The sequence below is a fragment of the Salmo salar genome, chromosome ssa19 (assembly GCF_905237065.1).
Source record: "Salmo salar chromosome ssa19, Ssal_v3.1, whole genome shotgun sequence".
NCBI lineage: Eukaryota > Metazoa > Chordata > Actinopteri > Salmoniformes > Salmonidae > Salmo > Salmo salar.
This window is the reverse complement of record NC_059460.1, coordinates 47,449,717-47,475,914: the sequence shown is the minus strand read 5'-3', so window position 1 is coordinate 47,475,914 and position 26,198 is coordinate 47,449,717. Positions and strand designations below refer to the sequence as shown.

Genomic DNA, 26,198 nt, shown 5'->3' with positions numbered 1-26,198 from the left:
TCCTTCATGTTGTGTGTACGAGTGGTATGCATGTGTCTAACTGCATGTGTGTGTGTGTGTGTATGCGAGTGACCATGCGTTGTGTGTTCCAGCCGTTCCTCTGCATGACGTAAAGCGCATGGCGTGGAACGGCTCTGATCAAAGCTCCAGCCCCGAGTCGGAGCATGCTCAGTCTGCTCCGCCCGCCGCTCCACTAGGGAGCAACACTGTCCCTGTAACAGCCAATACCACAGCACAGCACAGTAAGAACACACGCACACACACGCACACACACACACGCACGCGCACACACACGACAGAGGTGGAACACACTAGTATGGAGCTGTCAGAGAAAAAGAGAAGAGGTAGAGAGAGAGTAGAACTATGGTGCCGGGTAAGATGTGAAGTAGTTCCTATTTAGCTAGATCGCTGAACTTCTCTCTCTCTCTCTGCTCTCTGCCCTCTGCTCTCTGCCCTCTGCTCTCTGCCCTCTGCTCTCTAGCTCGTAAGCAGGAGATCATCAAGATAACTGAACAGCTGATTGAAGCTGTGAACAATGGAGACTTTGAGGCCTACACGTGAGTACAGCTACGTTGTTTCACACGTCTGATTAGTTACTAGCATGAACCTAATGTTGTCGCTCTCTCTTTTTCTCTTCTCCCTCATCAGGAGGATCTGTGATCCAGGTCTGACTTCCTTTGAGCCTGAAGCTCTGGGGAACCTGGTGGAGGGAATGGACTTCCACAAGTTCTACTTTGAAAACTGTGAGTCTTTCAGTATTTCACACACACACACACACACACTTCTGAACATACAACGAAGGAGTTCAGCAGAGATCCAAACATGTTTTATGTGTTCCTACAGTGCTGAGTAAGAACAGTAAGCCTGTCCACACCACCCTGCTGAACCCTCACGTTCATCTGATTGGAGAGGAGGCTGCCTGCATCGCCTACATCCGCCTTACACAATTCGTCGATGGCCAGGGCCGCCCCCGCTCCAGCCAATCGGAGGAGACCAGGGTGTGGCATCGCCGCGACAGCAAGTGGCTCAATGTCCACTTCCACTGCTCTGGTGCCCCGGCCGCACCGCTGCAGTGATCTGGTACGTACACACAAATTAAGTGTGTGTGTGTGTGTGTGTGTGTGTGTGTGTATAACTAACCTTGTGGAGACACAATTGATTTTCATTTGTATATATTACTGAACCTTAACCCCAAAGCCTAACCCTAGCTCCTAAGCCTAACCTTTAACCCCTAATTCTATCCCTAACACTAATTTGAACCTGAATCCTAATCCCCTAGAAATACCATTAGTCCTTGTTGGGACTAACAGAATGTCTCCTGTTGGTAACATTTTTGTTAGTTTCTTATTTTTATTGGACTTCTGGTCCCCACAAGTATAGTGAAATATATATATATATATATATATATATATAAACCTTTTAGAACTTTCAATGGATTAAAGGTTTGCTCCCATTCTCTCTTTTTTTGTCTTTCTTTCTCTCTCTGTGTTTCGATCTCCCTCAGGTGTCCAAACACTCCAGTCGGAGTGTGAGTTTTGGGGAGTGTTTTCGGCTAGTGTGTTTTGGGGGCGTGTCCTCTTTGTGGATTGGCCCATGCCAGGAGCCCGGCCGGGCAAGACTGCACCCTCTCTGCAACACCAACCAATCCTGTCTATCCTTTGATCCGCTGGGGGCCGGCCGAGTGTGGACTCCGCCCCTGTGGGAATGATGCATGCATCTGACGCCCAATAGGAGGGCTTGTCCTTTGACCTCTGACCCCTCCCACCCGGCAGCCATTTTGAGATGATGAGAGGAGCGGGGGGAGGAAGGGTTAATGAACTTGTAATGCCAGATATGACAATGAGTTGTAAGTATACAGGATAATATATGACTAGTATCAGACAACACCCAACCCTACCAAGCATTTATATATACGTGGAATGAGAGGAGAGGAGAATGTGTGTGATTTGTAAGAGGTGACATGTTGGGTTTTGTAAATGGAGAATTCTGTACGGAAGGACAGTCGGTTCGATCAGAAAGGATGTAATAACTTGATGTAAGGAAACACCAAAGTGTACAACTGTAGGCTTTTTACACGTTTCTGTGTTTTTGCTGGTTTAGTTTTTTTGAGAGAAGGGAAGGTAGGGGGGTGCATTCGAGAGCGGTTTTGTTTCTGTTGTGTTTTTAGCCTTGTGTTTACGTTGCGTTTCTGTGGACTGTGAGTCTGTTTGAGACAAATTGTAAGTGACTGAGTTTTAAAAAGGGGTTTTATTGTAAAAGTGAAGCTGCAGTGTGGCCTGTCTGTTTTATCTGTCTGCAGTGGGAGAGAGGGACTTTTGGGAAAAGGCGTCTGCATTTGCATGTTTTCTCTCGCTCTCTCCCTTTCCTCACCCCTCTCCATTTCACTCTCCCACCCTCTGGCTGTGTTTTAGATGGTGTGTGTGTGTGTGTGCGTGTGTGTGCGTGTGTGTGCGTGTGTGTGCGTGTGTGTGTGTGTGTGTGTGTGTATACGTCTAAGAGACTCATTCAGAGTGCACGACAAAGGGTTGAACACGATCTGGTCACACACACCAGCCGTAGTCCCATGTTCCTGGCCCCATTTTGACATAACCTCTGACATCTACATGTGGTTGGCGCTGGGTGACGATCAACAAGTCCCCCTCAAGGCGCTCACACGTCAACACATGCTCGCCTCCCGCCCAAATTCTTACTCTATCCTCACGTCCTGAGCCTCCAGTCTCACACGGTCTGTGTAAATGCATATCGTGAACTCACTTGCTCACAACTACACACTGGTGTGTGTCAGGTGTTGTAACATATCTTCACCGCTGCACCGTCTCATGGTGAAACCCTGGCAGTGTGTTTTCATCTGTTCTTTGTGCGCTGTCCCTCCATTAGTAACAGTGCCCTTCATTCTCCCCATTTGTAGAGCGGTGTTTGTTTCTCTGTTTGAATGTGTCTCTCTCTCTGTGTGTCTGTCTCCTGGTTTGGGTTTTGTTGACAAGGTTTTTGTTGTTTTTGTTATCACACACACTAAAGTTACGCCAACATTTAACTGATCAGACTAGCTGGTTATAATATCACAGGGAAGGAAGGGACTTAATCAAGATCAGTTGTTGAGGATAGAAATCTGTTACACAGGAAAAAGGGAATAGAGGGTGAACGTGGAAACAACATAATCAATTAAAATAAACAGTAAATGTATTCATTTAATTTCACCCCCTCAGTGGTATTTCAGTCCTTATATTGGCCATTCAGGTGAGAGAAGAGCGGTAGTGTTCAGAGATCACATAATTATTTGTGGAATTAAACCAGAGAGAGCTGTATGCATGTTTTCAGTTTAAGCATCTCCACCGTGCACCTACCTGAACTAGGGTAGAGGATAGGGTATATACTAACTATATCATATTTGCATCTTTTGAAATAAAAATGAAAAACCCGCCTCAATCCAGAATATTGAATAGGTGACATGAGATTTAAAAATATAATACTATTTAATTACAAAAAGGATTGCGGAGCCTTCGCTTGGTATGAAGCTCATTGTCAGTACTCTCCCTGCGTTGTGATGTTAACCTGTCAGCCTGCGCTTTCTTTCCCCAGCAGTCGTTGGACGCTGGACTTTTCTTTTTGTTGCATGATCATGATGTACGGTAAAATAAAACCATGAATTGAGGACGATCACATGTTTGTCTCAATGTTAGTAGGTCCTTTATCATAGCTTTGTTATTCAACTTGGATCTTGAAAGTATTTAATAAAAATATTTCAGCACCGTTTTGTGTCTCTGTCTCTTCATGTCCGAAACAGACAGTTTAACCAGTGTTCCAATGTCCTGCTAGCACTTAGAATGTGTGTCCTGTACATCACTTCCAGTGGAGGCTGGTGGGAGGAGCTATAGGAGGATGGGCTCATAATGTCTGCATTGGAATTAATGTAACGGAGTCAAACATGGTTTCCATATGATTGTCGTGTTTTGATACCGGTCCATTTATTCCATCGCAGCCATTACAATGAGCCTGTCCTCCTATAGCACCTCCCACCAGCCTCCACTGATTGCTTCATACTAATGATACTGTAGTGCATGGTCTGATTAACATGGTCCTACTCTGCTACTGTAACTGGTCACCTGAATCTATTGATAGTGTGTGTCTGCCTTAGAAGTCTCTTAAGATTTCCAGTCATGTTGTGTTCTCATTAAAGGCGACACGGCGGTGTTAAATAGTCTGCACCTATTTAGGGCAGTATTGTTACCTTATTTAAGGCAGACTGTGTAACCTTATTTAAGGCGGACTGCGTACTCCCGTGTGTAACCTTATTTAAGGCGGACTGCGTACTCCCGTGTGTAACCTTATTTAAGGCGGACTGCGTACTCCCGTGTGTAACCTTATTTAAGGCGGGCTGCGTACTCCCGTGAGTGTGTGTCAGATGTAGGACAAGTCTCTTGGTCCCGGTCTTCTCTGTGATTAATGAGGACACTGCTGCAGGTCAGCTTCTACACACACAATATCCACCACTGCCACACACGTTCATGCACACACACCCACACTAATACTGACTCACACACACATTCACTGACCTACCGTCACATTTCCAGCATGCTGTCCCATCTCTCTGGCCATCTGTCGCTCTCTCTTGTTCTCTACCCGTTTGTCTTCTCAAAGGTTACAGACGTCATGTTGACATGAGCTGGGAATAAAAACCCTGAGCTCATTCTCAAGTCTTTCCTCAATTCCTTGTTTCTCTCCCGTCTTCTGCCCGCCTCCTCAAAATGTCAGAGGGACGCCATCCTTCTCCAATCTTGTTACTTAGGTCTTGATTCAATCCGTGTTGCATGACTTCAGCGCTATAGCACGATTTAATTTTAAAGGCAATGTTCGCGCGTTCATGGAGACGGCATTCACGTTAAATGCTGCAATCGGAAACTACCTTTTACATTTCAAGCTCGGAAATTCCACAATACGGATTGAATTGAGCCCTAAGCCTACCTCTGACGTTTTGAGACGAAAGTGAGGAGAAGGGAAACAAGGAAAACCCGCTTGTAATGTCCTCGAATACTCTCTTCGCTTCCCTTTGATAGGTTGAGACAGCCAGGGAGAGGACGAGGAATTTAAGGAAAGACTATTGAGAATTACCCCAGGTCTCCACCGGTGTCTTAAGTCCATTTATATTGTCATTGCATCACATGGTCTGGTGCCCTGGGTTAAGATGTAGCACTGAAGGAGTCACTAGAGAATAGCTTTATCTGAGGACAACAAGGTGGCATTGGAGCTTCATGCTGTAGATCAGCTTCAATAGACAACCTGTTCTTTCTGTCAGATTAGTGATTTTTGATGTATTTCTATGCTTCCCGTTCTTAAGTTTTGTTTTTGTATCTTTTACTTTCAGTTTGGTACACCAGCTTCAAACAGCTGAAAGAAATGTCACAGTGGTTTAGATGGTACAGTGATTCTCTACACTCTGAGTGTTTGTTTAAAAAAATAAAAAATAATAATTCACCTTTATTTAACCAGGTTGGCTAGTTGAGAACAAGTTCTCATTTACAACTGCGACTTGGCTGTTTTGTCACATCAAGTGAAATTAGGCGAATTATTTTAATTTTAGCAACCAGGAAATGGCGGAGTGATTTCTACATATTGCACCTTTAATCAACATGTAGGCCTAAACACCACACAACATTTTGTAATTTAGCAAACTTATCAAAAGTTCTTATCCAAACGGATTTACAATGAATGCATTAAAATGAAGTAGCACAATCAGGTCTCTGTATCCACCTCAGTTTGGGGTTTTCCTGTAAGTTATGTGGGACTCCATCCAGCTGTGTAGCCATCATGTCAACTCTCCTGCTCTATCCGCCTGAGCATTGAGCAGGCAGAGGCTTCATTCAACACCTTGTTCGATAGCACCCCCCAGTGGTTATTATGATGTAAATACAGCCATTAGAAACGACACTCACTGTCATCAAGCAGCCGTTCCACAGTAATACTCCTCCACTAAGACCAGACGAGACTAGCACAATACCCTTCAATAGTCCACCGTGTTTCAGTACAGACCAGTCAGAGGAACACACAGATGTCTGTAAGACCGTTTTCCGTTTCTACTGAGTCAGACTCTTCACAGCTTCAAACAGAGACATGGTGAACTCTTGTCTCGAATTCAATCAAACCCACAGAAGCATTGTTTATGCAGTGTCTGTGTTTACAAACTACTGCTTCCTATTCGCAAACACACACTGGGTACAGTATGCAATGTGGGTTTGGTGGAATATGTCCAGTTATGGAAATATTTACATTGATTTAGGACTCTAGTCAATCTGGATCGCTGAAGACTTACAGTGGAAATGTAAAGCTCATTTCACATTGAGACGACATATATGGTGTTTACCGTGAACACATCTCCACTAACGCAGCAACATTGCCTTTAAATTTAAATCACGCTGTTACACTGAACTTCAGCGATACGGATTGAATAGAGGCCTTAGTATGACTGTACAGTTTTACTCAAACATGAAGTCACAAGGAGTTTAATGTAATGATAATACATGACAAACCTCATGTTACTGGATAGACAGGAGGAGTTTAATGTAATGATTATACATGACAAACCACATGTTACTGGATAGACAGGAGTTTAATGTAATGATAATACCTGACAAACCACATGTTACTGGATAGACAGGAGGAGTTTAATGTAATGATTATACATGACAAACCACATGTTACTGGCTAGACAGGAGTTTAATGTAATGATTATACATGACAAACCACATGTTACTGGCTAGACAGGAGTTTAATGTAATGATTATACATGACAAACCACATGTTACTGGATAGACAGGAGTTTAATGTAATGATTATACATGACAAACCACATGTTACTGGATAGACAGGAGTTTAATGTAATGATTATACATGACAAACCTCATGTTACTTGATAGAGAGGAGTTTAATGTAATGATAATACATGACAAACCACATGTTACTGGCTAGACAGGAGTTAAATGTAATGATTATACATGACAAACCACATGTTACTGGCTAGACAGGAGTTTAATGTAATGATTATACATGACAAACCTCATGTTACTGGATAGACAGGAGTTTAATGTAATGATTATACATGAGAAGCCTCATGTTACTGGATAGACGGGAGGAGTTTAATGTAATGATTATACATGACAAACCACATGTTACTGGATAGACAGGAGTTTAATGTAATGATTATACATGACAAACCTCATGTTACTGGATAGACGGGAGGAGTTTAATGTAATGATTATACATGACAAACCTCATGTTACTGGATAGACAGGAGTTTAATGTAATGATTATACATGACAAACCTCATGTTACTGGATAGACAGGAGGAGTTTAATGTAATGATTATACATGACAAACCTCATGTTACTGGATAGACAGGAGTTTAATGTAATGATTATACATGACAAACCACATGTTACTGGATAGACAGGAGTTTAATGTAATGATTATACATGACAAACCTCATGTTACTGGATAGACAGGAGTTTAATGTAATGATTATACATGACAAACCATGTTACTGGATAGACAGGAGGAGTTTAATGTAATGATTATACATGACAAAACTCATGTTACTGGATAGACAGGAGTTTAATGTAATGATTATACATGACAAACCTCATGTTACTGGATAGACAGGAGGAGTTTAATGTAATGATTATACATGACAAACCACATGTTACTGGATAGACAGGAGTTTAATGTAATGATTATACATGACAAACCACATGTTACTGGATAGACAGGAGTTTAATGTAATGATTATACATGACAAACCTCATGTTACTGGATAGACAGGAGTTTAATGTAATGATTATACATGACAAACCTCATGTTACTGGATAGACAGGAGTTTAATGTAATGATTATACATGACAAACCTCATGTTACTGGATAGACAGGAGTTTAATGTAATGATTATACATGACAAACCTCATGTTACTGGATAGACAGGAGTTTAATGTAATGATTATACATGACAAAACTCATGTTACTGGATAGACAGGAGTTTAATGTAATGATTATACATGACAAACCTCATGTTACTGGATAGACAGGAGGAGTTTAATGTAATGATTATACATGACAAACCTCATGTTACTGGATAGACAGGAGTTTAATGTAATGATTATACATGACAAACCACATGTTACTGGATAGACAGGAGTTTAATGTAATGATTATACATGACAAACCTCATGTTACTGGATAGACAGGAGTTTAATGTAATGATTATACATGACAAACCATGTTACTGGATAGACAGGAGGAGTTTAATGTAATGATTATACATGACAAACCTCATGTTACTGGATAGACAGGAGTTTAATGTAATGATTATACATGACAAACCTCATGTTACTGGATAGACAGGAGGAGTTTAATGTAATAATTATACATGACAAACCACATGTTACTAGATAGACAGGAGGAGTTTAATGTAATGATTATACATGACAAACCACATGTTACTGGATAGACAGGAGTTTAATGTAATGATTATACATGACAAACCACATGTTACTGGATAGACAGGAGTTTAATGTAATGATTATACATGACAAACCTCATGTTACTGGATAGACAGGAGTTTAATGTAATGATTATACATGACAAACCTCATGTTACTGGATAGACAGGAGTTTAATGTAATGATTATACATGACAAACCACATGTTACTGGATAGACAGGAGGAGTTTAATGTAATGATTATACATGACAAACCACACGTTACTGGATAGACAGGAGGAGTTTAATGTAATGATTATACATGACAAACCTCATGTTACTGGATAGACAGGAGTTTAATGTAATGATTATACATGACAGACCACATGTTACTGGATAGACAGGAGGAGTTTAATGTAATGATTATACATGACAAACCTCATGTTACTGGATAGACAGGAGGAGTTTAATGTAATGATTATACATGACAAACCTCATGTTACTGGATAGACAGGAGTTTAATGTAATGATTATACATGACAAACCTCATGTTACTGGATAGACAGGAGTTTAATGTAATGATTATACATGACAAACCTCATGTTACTGGATAGACAGGAGTTTAATGTAATGATTATACATGACAAACCTCATGTTACTGGATAGATGGGAGGAGTTTAATGTAATGATTATACATGACAAAACTCATGTTACTGGATAGACAGGAGTTTAATGTAATGATTATACATGACAAACCTCATGTTACTGGATAGACAGGAGGAGTTTAATGTAATGATTATACATGACAAACCTCATGTTACTGGATAGACAGGAGTTTAATGTAATGATTATACATGACAAACCACATGTTACTGGATAGACAGGAGTTTAATGTAATGATTATACATGACAAACCTCATGTTACTGGATAGACAGGAGTTTAATGTAATGATTATACATGACAAACCATGTTACTGGATAGACAGGAGGAGTTTAATGTAATGATTATACATGACAAACCTCATGTTACTGGATAGACAGGAGTTTAATGTAATGATTATACATGACAAACCTCATGTTACTGGATAGACAGGAGGAGTTTAATGTAATAATTATACATGACAAACCACATGTTACTAGATAGACAGGAGGAGTTTAATGTAATGATTATACATGACAAACCACATGTTACTGGATAGACAGGAGTTTAATGTAATGATTATACATGACAAACCACATGTTACTGGATAGACAGGAGTTTAATGTAATGATTATACATGACAAACCTCATGTTACTGGATAGACAGGAGTTTAATGTAATGATTATACATGACAAACCTCATGTTACTGGATAGACAGGAGTTTAATGTAATGATTATACATGACAAACCACATGTTACTGGATAGACAGGAGGAGTTTAATGTAATGATTATACATGACAAACCACACGTTACTGGATAGACAGGAGGAGTTTAATGTAATGATTATACATGACAAACCTCATGTTACTGGATAGACAGGAGTTTAATGTAATGATTATACATGACAGACCACATGTTACTGGATAGACAGGAGGAGTTTAATGTAATGATTATACATGACAAACCTCATGTTACTGGATAGACAGGAGGAGTTTAATGTAATGATTATACATGACAAACCTCATGTTACTGGATAGACAGGAGTTTAATGTAATGATTATACATGACAAACCTCATGTTACTGGATAGACAGGAGGAGTTTAATGTAATGATTATACATGACAAACCTCATGTTACTGGATAGACAGGAGTTTAATGTAATGATAATACATGACAAACCTCATGTTACTGGATAGACAGGAGTTTAATGTAATGATTATACATGACAAACCACATGTTACTGGATAGACAGGAGGATTTTAATGTAATGATTATACATGACAAACCACATGTTACTGGATAGACAGGAGGAGTTTAATGTAATGATTATACATGACAAACCTCATGTTACTGGATAGACAGGAGGATTTTAATGTAATGATTATACATGACAAACCACATGTTACTGGATAGACAGGAGGAGTTTAATGTAATGATTATACATGACAAACCTCATGTTACTGGATAGACAGGAGTTTAATGTAATGATTATACATGAGAAACCTCATGTTACTGGATAGACAGGAATTTAATGTAATGATTATACATGACAAACCTCATGTTACTGGATAGACAGGAGTTTAATGTAATGATTATACATGACAAACCTCATGTTACTGGATAGACAGGAGGAGTTTAATGTAATGATTATACATGACAAACCTCATGTTACTGGATAGACAGGAGGAGTTTAATTTAATGATTATACATGACAAACCACATGTTACTGGATAGACAGGAGGAGTTTAATGTAATGATTATACATGACAAACCTCATGTTACTGGATAGACAGGAGTTTAATGTAATGATTATACATGACAAACCACATGTTACTGGATTGACAGGAGGAGTTTAATGTAATGATTATACATGACAAACCTCATGTTACTGGATAGACAGGAGGAGTTTAATGTAATGATTATACATGACAAACCTCATGTTACTGGATAGACAGGAGTTTAATGTAATGATTATACATGACAAACCTCATCTTACTGGATAGACAGGAGGAGTTTAATGTAATGATTATACATGACAAACCTCATGTTACTGGATAGACAGGAGGAGTTTAATGTAATGATAATACATGACAAACCTCATGTTACTGGATAAACAGGAGTCTCAAGAGGATTAAAAAAACCCAAAAAGGAATAGGAGCATTTCCTGTTTGAGAAACAGTTAGTTATGGAACACAAGATGCTTCACCTGATTGAGCAAGTTAGAAACAAAAAAACATCATCAGGGCCATACTGTATATGGAGCTGGTAGAAGTTTCACCTAACCACTGGTTCTGGGTCAGAACTTTTTGCATCCTCCCCACAGGAAGTTGGTGGCACCTTAATTGGGGAGGAAGGGCTCGTGCTAATGGCTGGAGCAGAATAAGTGGAATGGTATCAAATACATCTAACACATGGTTTCCATATGTTTGATGCCATATCATTTGGAGTTGGCTAATCTGATCCTTGATCTCGTGTTAGGGGCAACTTCTCCCTCAAGCATGTGATAAATTATGCCTCTGAATATGACAACACCGTCTACTACTGAGGTCATAGAAAAACGAGAGGAATATTCAACTACAGGAAGTCTAACTGTTTGGTCATTGAAATCAGACATTAATGAATGCAACACATAAACAATCAGAAGTATTTACACACAGCGTTACCAACTACAGCCATTCAGGGAGATCAGTAGAAAAAGATACATACGATCCATCCCTTCCCATGGCTTTGACAGGAGAGAGAAAAATACAGTAGCATAGAATATCAGTTTGTGTTTTATGACGTCGCAATGTCGTTGAGAGGCACAGCGTATGCCACAGCGCAGAATCCCTGGAGCAATTTGATGGAGCAGTAGAGAGTCTTGCTGTAGGGCACAACGGCAGATGGTAGCTGGGAACGGACACCAACAACCTCAGGTTACTGGCCTAAACCTCAAGGCTAACTGCCGCCAAATAAAGAGTCCAGTTTTGAGCACCCCCCCCCAAGAAAGTCCAGTTTATTTGAAACGAGAGAGAAGAGCTTCTCCAGTTCACATTTGAAAGAAGCGACAGTCCCATCCAAGGTAGATAGCATCTTCAGGAATACAAAACGTGGTATTAGATATTCGAGAACAGCTTTTGAACAACAGCTTACATATTTCTTTTTTTACCACTGGTTAAGGAATAACAGATCATTCTGGACAAACTTCACATTCAAATAGGGCATCACAAGAAACTCAACCCAACTGTCAGAGAAATGACTACCTAAGCATGTCATCTAGCTAAACATTATCACTACAGCACCTCCCCTCCCAGACACACATATGATACACACACAGATGGCACACATACATGAATGCACACTCCCCATAGCTAGTGTAATACACATGCACACACCCCATAGCTAGTGTAATACACATGCACACACCCCTTAGCTAGTGTAATACACATGCACACACCCCATAGCTAGTGTAATACACATGCACACACCCCTTAGCTAGTGTAATACACATGCACACACCCCATAGCTAGTGTAATACACATGTACACACACACAAGTCTATATGGTCAGGGGGGCAGAGGAAGATCTCTTCTCGTTCTTCTTCTTCTCTTGTATTTTTCCTCTTTCTCTCCCTCCTTTTCCAACATGTACTCCTCTTCCATCATCATCTATCCTTCCTCCTCTTCCTCTGACAGTCACATGACACGGCCGGTGAGCCAATGGCGTGTCCTGGATCAGACAAGAGTGTGTGTGTGTTTATTGTGAGTGTGTGTATGCTGATTTTGTGTGTTTTCATTGTGATCGTGTATGTGTGTGTATATTTCTGTGCTGATCGTGTGTGTGTATGAATTGATCGTCAGTGTGTTTGTTTCAACTCGTCATGATTGTGTGTGTGTGTGACTTCATCGATCCAGCCCCGGAACCGTCTGACCCGTGTGTAGAGCGCCGGGGTTGAGGGGTCGCTGCAACCGTAACCCCCGGAGACGATCCCGGTCAACACCCATCGCCCTCCCTCCCCCTGGCATACCAGCCCACCGCCCCAGTTGCCCTGGCAACCGTTGTTCCCGTGGAGACGACGTGTGTCAGGGGGGCTGCCGGCGCACAGCGTGCCGTGGGAAGAGTAACCATCGCCATAACGCTTCTTACACTGCCATGACGTCAGGAGGGGTACCCAGGACTGGAGCACAGCATCTGAGGGGGAAGAGGATATGTACAGTAGGGAGGAATAAGTTACTAACGTCTCAGCACTAAACCATATATCCTAAGAGGTTGTAGTTAAGAGGTAGTGGAAAGTGAGGCGTACCTGGGCCGTCCCAGCCAGCGGTAACCACGGCAATGCAGGACAAGGGGGTCTTTCCCCCTGCAGCGTCCGGGGTGGGGAGGCAGGCGGCGTTGGTGTGAGGGTCAAAGGTCAAACAGTGATCCTTGGGGCTGGGCAGCCTCAGCAGGGCCAGGTCATGACCCCCAGGGCCCTGATCTGCTCTGAACTTTCTATGGACCACCACTCGCTCCGGGGTCAGAATTCGGTCAGAACCCCCCACGCGCACCACATACTGAGATGGGCCAATACCAAACCTGGGAGGGAGAGGGAGAGATAGCAGGTGTAAGTGTTTGGAAAACGGGGACATAAAATTGGATGGAAAGAAATGAAGGCTGAAAAAGAAGGTGTGAGCACTGAAAGTAGAAGAAAGGAATGACTAAAAAAAGGAAAGGAGAAAGGAAAAGGAGAGGAGGTCTCACCTGGTGAAGCAGTGAGCGGAGGCCAGGGCCCAGCAGGGAGAGATCAGAGTACCACTACAGATAGGATGGCCATCTTTCCCCTCAGAACCCAACCACACTGACACCTGCCATGGCCACGATGTCCTAGAGGAGAGGGGGAGGGGGGAGTGTCTGGGTGTGGTGTGTGTGCGCGTTAACTTGTGTCTTCTCATGAGTGGTGTGATATTCTGTGTATCTACGCTGTACGTAAAGCTTCTCTTACCTGAGTACATTCTCTCCTCCTCCTCCTCCACTCTTCCTCTCGTTCCCTTCCTCCACAATCTTCCTCACTCCACAGGTGAGCTCACTTGGCCTGGCCCTGCCCTCTGTTGCCCGGGGGGCGTGGTCACAGCTCACCCCTGCATCCTGTCTCCATCTGCAGCCGTCACGGCCCCAGCCCAGAGACGGACACTCCCCCAGGAAGTCCTCCTTCCCGGTACACCTCACCTGGTCCAGGTGGACAGGACCCTTCCCCCGACCGAACCCACCTGCTGCTACAGCATGACCACTGAGGTGGGAGGAGGAGGACAGGATGAAAAGGAGAACAGGAAAAGGGGAAAGAGTGGGAGAGTGAAAGACGGAGATATAGAGAGATATTACAAATGCTGTATTAATTGAAGCTACAACACTCTTCAACACAAAGGTCTGTGAACACACACAGACACACTCACCTGTGGCCCAGCTGTCTGCAGACCACGGCAGCGTTTAGATCGTTCCAGCCTGAGTCACAGATACTCCCCCAGTCTCCATGGAGATAGACTTCCACACGACCTTCGTTATGGCTACCACCCCCAACCAGACGCAACAGAGGACCTGCAACACAAACATACTCGTACAAGCTAATGAAAAGGCCTGATGGTCGCTCGGCCGTATTGCTGTCGGAGTAAGCCTCACCTGTGGCAGGAGCAACAGCCGGCACCTCATTGGTCTCTTCCTCTTTAGCTCCGGCCCTGCATCGCACGCCCACGTCCTCTCCATGGGAACAATCGCTATGGCCCCAGGTGCCATGGCGACAGTCCAGCAGAGACGACTCCGTCCCCTCACAACGCACATCGTCCAACAGGATGATACCAGAACCCTCGCCAAACGTTCTGTCAGTCACCACCTCAGCATGCCCTCTAGAGGTGAAGATGAAATGACATCAACTTAAAAAGGTACAATGTGGTAGTTGTTGTCTAAACTGTTTACGATGATGTCACATTACTGAGTCTACATTTAAACAGCTTTCTGGTTACAGGAATCATCAACAAGACTCTTCCCAGTGTAATCCCTAGGGCTGTGGCGGTCATGAAATTTAGTCAACCGGTTATTGTCATGCCCAAGACTGCCGGTCTCACGGTAAATGACCGTTAATTAACGTAGACAGTTAAGCGCCTCTGCGCATACAAGCCGCTGATGCAGATCTTTGAAACATTTTACATTTTAAAAAGTTGAATAAATCTATTTAATATATACTACCACAATAAATCCTTGATTTTATTCAGGTCTAAAGAAACATTATGACATGAAGAAAATGTGTTTCAGAAGAACAGAATATGGGTTGGCCTACTGTATGTTATCTGGCTATGCTCCATGCCATAGGCACTGGGACACAGGGCTTGTTCATTTAGCTGACATGATATGCTTATAAGTCCCATGGCATTATTTTATATTATATGATTTTATAGTAAGAAGAATTTAATTGAACTTAACTTTCGGAGCAGAGTGAGCATATGAAGTGTCTACGTTGAGTGTAAAAGTGAACATTTGAACCAGGCCCTATATGCTATATTTACAGTTATTTGGCAACTATGTGAATGATACAAACCTTAGAATGTCTTAGAAATCAAAACATATATGGGCTGCATGATGTGACTATAGGCTATTCTTGCCCTTTGTGCTGTTGTCTGTGCTCAATAATGTTTGTACCATGTTTTGTGTTGCTACCATGCTGTGTTGTCATGTGTTGCTGCCTTGCTATGTTGTTGTCTTAGGTCTCTCTTTATGTAGTGTTGTCTCTATTGTTGTGATGTGTGTTTTGTCCTATATTTATATTGTATTTATTTTTTATTTTTAATCCCAGCCCCTGTCCCCGAAGGAGGCCTTTTGCCTTTTGGTATGTCGTCATTGTAAATAAAAATTTGTTCTTAACTGACTTTATCATATTTTCACTATTCTCAATTTAATCTTGTCTTTACTAATATGTCAAATTTGTTTCGATTTAGAATGGCCCATCATCAAATGGGCAGGAACAGGTGCAGGGGAAAAACAACATGTCATCCATATGCACAGGAATAGCGAATGGAGGTCGCGTTCCTGCTGGTTCAATACTCCTGCTCCATGAGAGCGCTCTAACTCTGTACTAACACTATACGCCATGAGATCGCTCTAACTCTGTACTAACTCTGTACGACATGAGAGCGCTCTAACTCTGTACTAACGCTGTACGCCATGAGAGCGCTCTAACTCTGTACTAACGCTGTACGCCATGAGAGAGCTCTAACTCTGTACTAACTCTGTACGACATGAGAGCGCTCTAACTCTGTACTAACTCTGTATGCCGTGAGAGCGCTCTAACATTGTACTAACGCTGTACGCCGTGAGAGCGCTCTAATTCTGTACTAACGCTGTACGCCGTGAGAGCGCTCTAACATTGTACTAACGCTGTATGCCGTGAGAGCGCTCTAATTCTGTACTAACGCTGTACGCCATGAGAGCGCTCTAACACTGGACTAACGCTGTACGCCGTGAGAACGCTCTAACACTGTACTAACGCTGTACGCCGTGAGAGCGCTCTAACACTGTACTAACGCTGTACGCCGTGAGAGCGCTCTAACACTGTACGCCCTGAGGGCGCTCTAACGCTGTACTAACGCTGTACGCCGTGAGAGCGCTCTAACTCTGTACTAACGCTGTATGCCGTGAGAGCGCTCTAACTCTGTACTAATGCTGTACGCCGTGACAGCGCTCTAACTCTGTACTAACTCTGTATGGCGTGAGAGTGCTCTAACTCTGTACTAACGCTGTACGCCATGAGAGCGCTCTAACACTGTACTAACGCTGTACGCCGTGAGAGCGCTCTAACACTGTACTAACGCTGTACGCCGTGAGAGCGCTCTAACACTGTACTAACGCTGTACGCCGTGAGAGCGCTCTAACACTGTACGCCCTGAGAGCGCTCTAACGCTGTACTAACGCTGTACGCCGTGAGAGCGCTCTAACTCTGTACTAACGCTGTATGCCGTGAGAGCGATCTAACGATGTACTAATGCTGTACGCCGTGACAGCGCTCTAACTCTGTACTAACTCTGTATGCCGTGAGAGCGCTCTAACTCTGAACTAACGCTGTACGCCATGAGAGCGCTCTAACGCTGTACTAACGCTGTACGCCGTGAGAGCGCTCTAACAATGTACTAACGCTGTATGCCGTGAGAGCGCTCTAATTCTGTACGCCGTGAGAGCGCTCTAACTCTGTACTAACTCTGTACGCCATGAGAGCGCTCTAACTCTGTACTAACGCTGTACTAACACTGTATGCCGTGAGAGCGCTCTAACTCTGTACTAACGCTGTACGCTGTGAGAGCGCTCTAACACTGTACTAATGCTGTATGCTGTGAGAGCGCTCTAATTCTGTACTAACGCTGTACGCCGTGAGAGCGCTCTAATTCTGTACTAACGCTGTACGCCATGAGAGCGCTCTAACTCTGTACTAACGCTGTATGCCGTGAGAGCGCTCTAACACTGTACTAACGCTGTACGCCGTGAGAGCGCTCTAACTCTGTACTAACGCTGTACGCCCTGAGAGCGCTCTAACTCTGTACTAACGCTGTATGCCGTGAGAGCGCTCTAACTCTGTACTAATGCTGTACGCCCTGACAGCGCTCTAACTCTGTACTAACGCTGTATGCCGTGAGAGCGCTCTAACTCTGTACTAACGCTGTACGCCGTGAGAGCGCTCTAACTCTGTACTAACGCTGTATGCCGTGAGAGCGCTCTAACTCTGTACTAATGCTGTACGCCGTGACAGCGCTCTAACTCTGTACTAACTCTGTATGCCGTGAGAGCGCTCTAACTCTGAAATAACGCTGTACGCCATGAGAGCGCCCTAACGCTGTACAAACGCTGTACGCCGTGAGAGCGCTCTAACGCTGTACTAACGCTGTATGCCGTGAGAGCGCTCTAATTCTGTACGCCATGAGAGCGCTCTAACTCTGTACTAACTCTGTACGCCATGAGAGCGCTCTAACTCTGTACTAACTCTGTATGCCGTGAGAGCGCTCTAACTCTGTACTAACGCTGTACGCCATGAGAACGCTCTAACTCTGTACTAACGCTGTACGCCATGAGAGCGCTCTAACGCTGTACTAACGCTGTACCCTGTGAGAGCGCTCTAACACTGTACTAATGCTGTATGCCGTGAGAGCGCTCTAATTCTGTACTAACGCTGTACGCCGTGAGAGCGCTCTAATTCTGTACTAACGCTGTACGCCATGAGAGCGCTCGAACTCTGTACTAACGCTGTATGCCGTGAGAGCGCTCTAACTCTGTACTAACGCTGTACGCCATGAGAGCGCTCTAACACTGTACTAACGCTGTACGCCATGAGAGCGCTCTAATGCTGTACTAACGCTGTACGCCATGACAGCGCTCTAACACTGTACTGAAGCTGTATTCCGTGAGAGCTCTCTAACACTGTACTAACTCTGTACGCCATGAGAGCGCTCTAACTCTGTACTAACTCTGTACGCCATGAGAGCGCTCTAACTCTGTACTAACGCTGTACTAACTCTGTATGCCGTGAGAGCGCTCTAACTCTGTACTAACACTGTACGCCATGAGAACGCTCTAACTCTGTACTAACGCTGTACGCCATGAGAGCGCTCTAACACTGTACTAACGCTGTACGCCGTGAGAGTGCTCTAACACTGTACTAACGCTGTACGCCGTGAGAGCGCTCTAACACTGTACTAACGCTGTACGCCGTGAGAGCGCTCTAACACTGTACTAACGCTGTACGCCGTGACAGCGCTCTAACTCTGTACTAACGCTGTATGCCGTGAGAGCGCTCTAACTCTGTACTAATGCTGTACGCCGTGACAGCGCTCTAACTCTGTACTAACTCTGTATGCCGTGAGAGCGCTCTAACTCTGTACTAACGCTGTACGCCATGAGAGCGCTCTAACACTGTACTAACGCTGTACGCCGTGAGAGCGCTCTAACACTGTACTAACGCTGTATGCCGTGAGAGCGCTCTAACACTGTACTAACGCTGTACGCCGTGAGAGCGCTCTAACACTGTACGCCCTGAGAGCGCTCTAACGCTGTACTAACGCTGTACGCCGTGAGAGCGCTCTAACTCTGTACTAACGCTGTACGCCGTGAGAACGCTCTAACACTGTACTAACGCTGTACGCCGTGAGAGCGCTCTAACACTGTACTAACGCTGTACGCCGTGAGAGCGCTCTAACACTGTACTAACGCTGTACGCCGTGAGAGCGCTCTAACACTGTACGCCCTGAGGGCGCTCTAACGCTGTACTAACGCTGTACGCCGTGAGAGCGCTCTAACTCTGTACTAACGCTGTATGCCGTGAGAGCGCTCTAACTCTGTACTAATGCTGTACGCCGTGACAGCGCTCTAACTCTGTATGGCGTGAGAGTGCTCTAACTCTGTACTAACGCTGTACGCCATGAGAGCGCTCTAACACTGTACTAACGCTGTACGCCGTGAGAGCGCTCTAACACTGTACTAACGCTGTACGCCGTGAGAGCGCTCTAACACTGTACTAACGCTGTACGCCGTGAGAGCGCTCTAACACTGTACGCCCTGAGAGCGCTCTAACGCTGTACTAACGCTGTACGCCGTGAGAGCGCTCTAACTCTGTACTAACGCTGTATGCCGTGAGAGCGCTCTAACTCTGTACTAATGCTGTACGCCGTGACAGCGCTCTAACTCTGTACTAACTCTGTATGCCGTGAGAGCGCTCTAACTCTGAACTAACGCTGTACGCCATGAGAGCGCTCTAACGCTGTACTAACGCTGTACGCCGTGAGAGCGCTCTAACAATGTACTAACGCTGTATGCCGTGAGAGCGCTCTAATTCTGTACGCCATGAGAGCGCTCTAACTCTGTACTAACGCTGTACTAACTCTGTATGCCGTGAGAGCGCTCTAACTCTGTACTAACGCTGTACGCCATGAGAATGCTCTAACTCTGTACTAACGCTGTATGCCGTGAGAGCGCTCTAACACTGTACTAACGCTGTACGCCGTGAGAGCGCTCTAACTCTGTACTAACGCTGTACGCCCTGAGAGCGCTCTAACTCTGTACTAACGCTGTATGCCGTGAGAGCGCTCTAACTCTGTACTAATGCTGTACGCCCTGACAGCGCTCTAACTCTGTACTAACGCTGTACGCCGTGAGAGCGCTCTAACTCTGTACTAACGCTGTATGCCGTGAGAGCGCTCTAACTCTGTACTAATGCTGTACGCCGTGACAGCGCTCTAACTCTGTACTAACTCTGTATGCCGTGAGAGCGCTCTAACTCTGAAATAACGCTGTACGCCATGAGAGCGCCCTAACGCTGTACAAACGCTGTACGCCGTGAGAGCGCTCTAACGCTGTACTAACGCTGTATGCCGTGAGAGCGCTCTAATTCTGTACGCCATGAGAGCGCTCTAACTCTGTACTAACTCTGTACGCCATGAGAGCGCTCTAACTCTGTACTAACTCTGTATGCCGTGAGAGCGCTCTAACTCTGTACTAACGCTTTACGCCATGAGAACGCTCTAACTCTGTACTAACGCTGTACGCCATGAGAGCGCTCTAACGCTGTACTAACGCTGTACCCTGTGAGAGCGCTCTAACACTGTACTAATGCTGTATGCCGTGAGAGCGCTCTAATTCTGTACTAACGCTGTACGCCGTGAGAGCGCTCTAATTCTGTACTAACGCTGTACGCCATGAGAGCGCTCGAACTCTGTACTAACGCTGTATGCCGTGAGAGCGCTCTAACTCTGTACTAACGCTGTACGCCATGAGAGCGTTCTAACACTGTACTAACGCTGTAAGCCGTGAGAGCACTCTAACACTGTACTAACGCTGTACGCCATGAGAGCGCTCTAATGCTGTACTAACGCTGTACGCCATGACAGCGCTCTAACACTGTACTGAAGCTGTATTCCGTGAGAGCTCTCTAACACTGTACTAACTCTGTACGCCATGAGAGCGCTCTAACTCTGTACTAACTCTGTACGCCATGAGAGCGCTCTAACTCTGTACTAACTCTGTACTAACTCTGTACGCCATGAGAGCGCTCTAACTCTGTACTAACTCTGTATGCCGTGAGAGCGCTCTAACTCTGTACTAACACTGTACGCCATGAGAACGCTCTAACTCTGTACTAACGCTGTACGCCATGAGAGCGCTCTAACACTGTACTAACGCTGTACGCCGTGAGAGTGCTCTAACACTGTACTAACGCTGTACGCCGTGAGAGCGCTCTAACACTGTACTAACGCTGTACGCCGTGAGAGCGCTCTAACACTGTACGCCCTGAGAGCGCTCTAACGCTGTACTAACGCTGTACGCCGTGACAGCGCTCTAACTCTGTACTAACGCTGTACGCCGTGAGAGCGCTCTAACTCTGTACTAACGCTGTATGCCGTGAGAGCGCTCTAACTCTGTACTAATGCTGTACGCCGTGACAGCGCTCTAACTCTGTACTAACTCTGTATGCCGTGAGAGCGCTCTAACTCTGTACTAACGCTGTACGCCATGAGAGCGCTCTAACACTGTACTAACGCTGTACGCCGTGAGAGCGCTCTAACACTGTACTAACGCTGTATGCCGTGAGAGCGCTCTAACACTGTACTAACGCTGTACGCCGTGAGAGCGCTCTAACACTGTACGCCCTGAGAGCGCTCTAACGCTGTACTAATGCTGTACGCCGTGAGAGCGCTCTAACTCTGTACTAATGCTGTACGCCGTGACAGCGCTCTAACTCTGTACTAACTCTGTATGCCGTGAGAGCGCTCTAACTCTGAACTAACGCTGTACGCCATGAGAGCGCCCTAACACTGTACTAACGCTGTACGCCATGAGAGCGCTCTAACGCTGTACTAACGCTGTACGCTGTGAGAGCGCTCTAACACTGTACTAACGCTGTATGCCGTGAGAGCGCTCTAATTCTGTACGCCATGAGAGCGCTCTAACTCTGTACTAACGCTGTACGCCGTGAGAGCGCTCTAACACTGTACTAACGCTGTATGCCGTGAGAGCGCTCTAATTCTGTACGCCATGAGAGCGCTCTAACTCTGTACTAACTCTGTACGCCATGAGAGCGCTCTAACTCTGTACTAACGCTGTACTAACTCTGTATGCCGTGAGAGCGCTCTAACTCTGTACTAACTCTGTATGCCGTGAGAGCGCTCTAACTCTGTACTAACGCTGTACGCCATGAGAGCGCTCTAACACTGTACTAACGCTGTACGCCGTGAGAGCGCTCTAACACTGTACTAACGCTGTATGCCGTGAGAGCGCTCTAACACTGTACTAACGCTGTACGCCGTGAGAGCGCTCTAACACTGTACGCCCTGAGAGCGCTCTAACGCTGTACTAACGCTGTACGCCGTGAGAGCACTCTAACTCTGTACTAACGCTGTATGCCGTGAGGGCGCTCTAACTATGTACTAATGCTGTACGCCGTGACAGCGCTCTAACTCTGTACTAACTCTGTATGCCGTGAGAGCGCTCTAACTCTGAACTAACACTGTACGCCATGAGAGCGCCCTAACACTGTACTAACGCTGTACGCCATGAGAGCGCTCTAACGCTGTACTAACGCTGTACGCCGTGAGAGCGCTCTAACACTGTACTAACGCTGTATGCCGTGAGAGCGCTCTAATTCTGTACGCCATGAGAGCGCTCTAACTCTGTACTAACTCTGTACGCCATGAGAGCGCTCTAACTCTGTACTAACGCTGTACTAACTCTGTATGCCGTGAGAGCGCTCTAACTCTGTACTAATGCTGTACGCCATGAGAACGCTCTAACTCTGTACTAACGCTGTACGCCATGAGAGCGCTCTAACGCTGTACTAACGCTGTACGCCGTGAGAGCGCTCTAACACTGTACTAATGCTGTATGCCGTGAGAGCGCTCTAATTCTGTACTAACGCTGTACGCCGTGAGAGCGCTCTAATTCTGTACTAACGCTGTACGCCATGAGAGCGCTCTAACTCTGTACGCCCTGAGAGCGCTCTAACGCTGTACTAACGCTGTACGCCGTGAGAGCGCTCTAACTCTGTACTAACGATGTACGCCGTGAGAGCGCTCTAACTCTGTACTAACGCTGTATGCCGTGAGAGCGCTCTAACTCTGTACTAATGCTGTACGCCGTGACAGCGCTCTAACTCTGTACTAACTCTGTATGCCGTGAGAGCGCTCTAACACTGTACTAACGCTGTACGCCGTGAGAGCGCTCTAACGCTGTACGCCGTGAGAGCGCTCTAACTCTGTACTAATGCTGTACGCCGTGACAGCGCTCTAACTCTGTACTAACTCTGTATGCCGTGAGAGCGCTCTAACTCTGAACTAACGCTGTACGCCATGAGAGCGCCCTAACACTGTACTAACGCTGTACGCCATGAGAGCGCTCTAACGCTGTACTAACGCTGTACGCCGTGAGAGCGCTCTAACACTGTACTAACGCTGTATGCCGTGAGAGCGCTCTAATTCTGTACGCCATGAGAGCGCTCTAACTCTGTACTAACTCTGTACGCCATGAGAGCGCTCTAACTCTGTACTAACGCTGTACTAACTCTGTATGCCGTGAGAGCGCTCTAACTCTGTACTAACGCTGTACGCCATGAGAACGCTCTAACTCTGTACTAACGCTGTACGCCATGAGAGCGCTCTAACGCTGTACTAACGCTGTACGCCGTGAGAGCGCTCTAACACTGTACTAATGCTGTATGCCGTGAGAGCGCTCTAATTCTGTACTAACGCTGTACGCCGTGAGAGCGCTCTAATTCTGTACTAACGCTGTACGCCATGAGAGCGCTCTAACTCTGTACGCCCTGAGAGCGCTCTAACGCTGTACTAACGCTGTACGCCGTGAGAGCGCTCTAACTCTGTACTAACGATGTACGCCGTGAGAGCGCTCTAACTCTGTACTAACGCTGTATGCCGTGAGAGCGCTCTAACTCTGTACTAATGCTGTACGCCGTGACAGCGCTCTAACTCTGTACTAACTCTGTATGCCGTGAGAGCGCTCTAACACTGTACTAACGCTGTACGCCGTGAGAGCGCTCTAACGCTGTACGCCGTGAGAGCGCTCTAACTCTGTACTAATGCTGTACGCCGTGACAGCGCTCTAACTCTGTACTAACTCTGTATGCCGTGAGAGCGCTCTAACTCTGAACTAACGCTGTACGCCATGAGAGCGCCCTAACACTGTACTAACGCTGTACGCCATGAGAGCGCTCTAACGCTGTACTAACGCTGTACGCCGTGAGAGCGCTCTAACTCTGTACTAACTCTGTACGCCATGAGAGCGCTCTAACTCTGTACTAACGCTGTACTAACTCTGTATGCAGTGAGAGCGCTCTAACTCTGTACTAACGCTGTACGCCATGAGAACGCTCTAACTCTGTACTAACGCTGTACGCCATGAGAGCGCTCTAACGCTGTACTAACGCTGTACGCCGTGAGAGCGCTCTAACACTGTACTAATGCTGTATGCCGTGAGAGCGCTCTAATTCTGTACTAACGCTGTACGCCGTGAGAGCGCTCGAATTCTGTACTAACACTGTACGCCATGAGAGCGCTCTAACTCTGTACTAACGCTGTATGCCGTGAGAGCGCTCTAATTCTGTACTAACGCTGTACGCCATGAGAGCGCTCTAACACTGTACTGAAGCTGTATGCCGTGACAGCGCTCTAACACTGTACTAACGCTGTACGCCGTGAGAGCGCTCTAACACTGTACTAACGCTGTACGCCATGAGAGCGCTCTAACGCTGTACTAACGCTGTACGCCATGAGAGCGCTCTAACACTGTACTGAAGCTGTACGCCGTGAGAGCGCTCTAACACTGTACGCCCTGAGAGCGCTCTAACGCTGTACTAACGCTGTACGCCGTGACAGCGCTCTAACTCTGTACTAACGCTGTACGCCGTGAGAGCGCTCTAACTCTGTACTAACGCTGTACGCCGTGAGAGCGCTCTAACTCTGTACTAATGCTGTACGCCGTGACAGCGCTCTAACTCTGTACTAACTCTGTATGCCGTGAGAGCGCTCTAACTCTGTACTAACGCTGTACGCCATGAGAGCGCTCTAACACTGTACTAACGCTGTACGCCGTGAGAGCGCTCTAACACTGTACTAACGCTGTATGCCGTGAGAGCGCTCTAACACTGTACTAACGCTGTACGCCGTGAGAGCGCTCTAACACTGTACGCCCTGAGAGCGCTCTAACGCTGTACTAATGCTGTACGCCGTGAGAGCGCTCTAACTCTGTACTAATGCTGTACGCCGTGACAGCGCTCTAACTCTGTACTAACTCTGTATGCCGTGAGAGCGCTCTAACTCTGAACTAACGCTGTACGCCATGAGAGCGCCCTAACACTGTACTAACGCTGTACGCCATGAGAGCGCTCTAACGCTGTACTAACGCTGTACGCTGTGAGAGCGCTCTAACACTGTACTAACGCTGTATGCCGTGAGAGCGCTCTAATTCTGTACGCCATGAGAGCGCTCTAACTCTGTACTAACGCTGTACGCCGTGAGAGCGCTCTAACACTGTACTAACGCTGTATGCCGTGAGAGCGCTCTAATTCTGTACGCCATGAGAGCGCTCTAACTCTGTACTAACTCTGTACGCCATGAGAGCGCTCTAACTCTGTACTAACGCTGTACTAACTCTGTATGCCGTGAGAGCGCTCTAACTCTGTACTAACTCTGTATGCCGTGAGAGCGCTCTAACTCTGTACTAACGCTGTACGCCATGAGAGCGCTCTAACACTGTACTAACGCTGTACGCCGTGAGAGCGCTCTAACACTGTACTAACGCTGTATGCCGTGAGAGCGCTCTAACACTGTACTAACGCTGTACGCCGTGAGAGCGCTCTAACACTGTACGCCCTGAGAGCGCTCTAACGCTGTACTAACGCTGTACGCCGTGAGAGCACTCTAACTCTGTACTAACGCTGTATGCCGTGAGGGCGCTCTAACTATGTACTAATGCTGTACGCCGTGACAGCGCTCTAACTCTGTACTAACTCTGTATGCCGTGAGAGCGCTCTAACTCTGAACTAACACTGTACGCCATGAGAGCGCCCTAACACTGTACTAACGCTGTACGCCATGAGAGCGCT

General features: G+C 45.7%; 2 protein-coding genes across 11 annotated transcripts in view; one reads left to right on the top strand and one right to left on the bottom strand.

Moving 5' to 3' along the window:
* LOC100380658 (calcium/calmodulin-dependent protein kinase type II subunit gamma) overlaps positions 1-3,751 on the top strand; it is a 35,134-nt gene extending 31,383 nt beyond the window's left edge. For 6 of the 10 annotated variants that reach the window (XM_014158187.2, XM_014158184.2, XM_014158183.2 and 3 more), the window contains 4 exons: positions 482-557; positions 649-743; positions 844-1,080; positions 1,505-3,751. In XM_014158187.2, coding sequence (XP_014013662.1) covers positions 482-557; positions 649-743; positions 844-1,076 — 404 coding nt within the window. In that variant the 3' untranslated portion in view covers positions 1,077-1,080; positions 1,505-3,751. Of the gene's footprint in view, positions 1-92; positions 243-481; positions 558-648; positions 744-843; positions 1,081-1,504 lie in introns of all 10 variants that reach the window. The other 4 variants (XM_014158180.2, XM_014158178.2, XM_045702385.1 and 1 more) reach the window with 1 other exon arrangement.
* A 3,571-nt stretch (positions 3,752-7,322) lies between these two features.
* Positions 7,323-26,198, bottom strand: part of LOC106590915 (neurotrypsin) — a 106,248-nt gene continuing 87,372 nt past the window's right edge. The window contains exons 3-8 of the mRNA XM_045701927.1: positions 14,738-14,980; positions 14,515-14,656; positions 14,067-14,351; positions 13,826-13,948; positions 13,389-13,660; positions 7,323-13,276 (exon numbers count right to left, since the gene is read on the bottom strand). Of these exons, the coding sequence (XP_045557883.1) occupies positions 12,942-13,276; positions 13,389-13,660; positions 13,826-13,948; positions 14,067-14,351; positions 14,515-14,656; positions 14,738-14,980 (1,400 nt within the window). The 3' untranslated portion in view covers positions 7,323-12,941. The remainder of the gene's footprint in view (positions 13,277-13,388; positions 13,661-13,825; positions 13,949-14,066; positions 14,352-14,514; positions 14,657-14,737; positions 14,981-26,198) is intronic.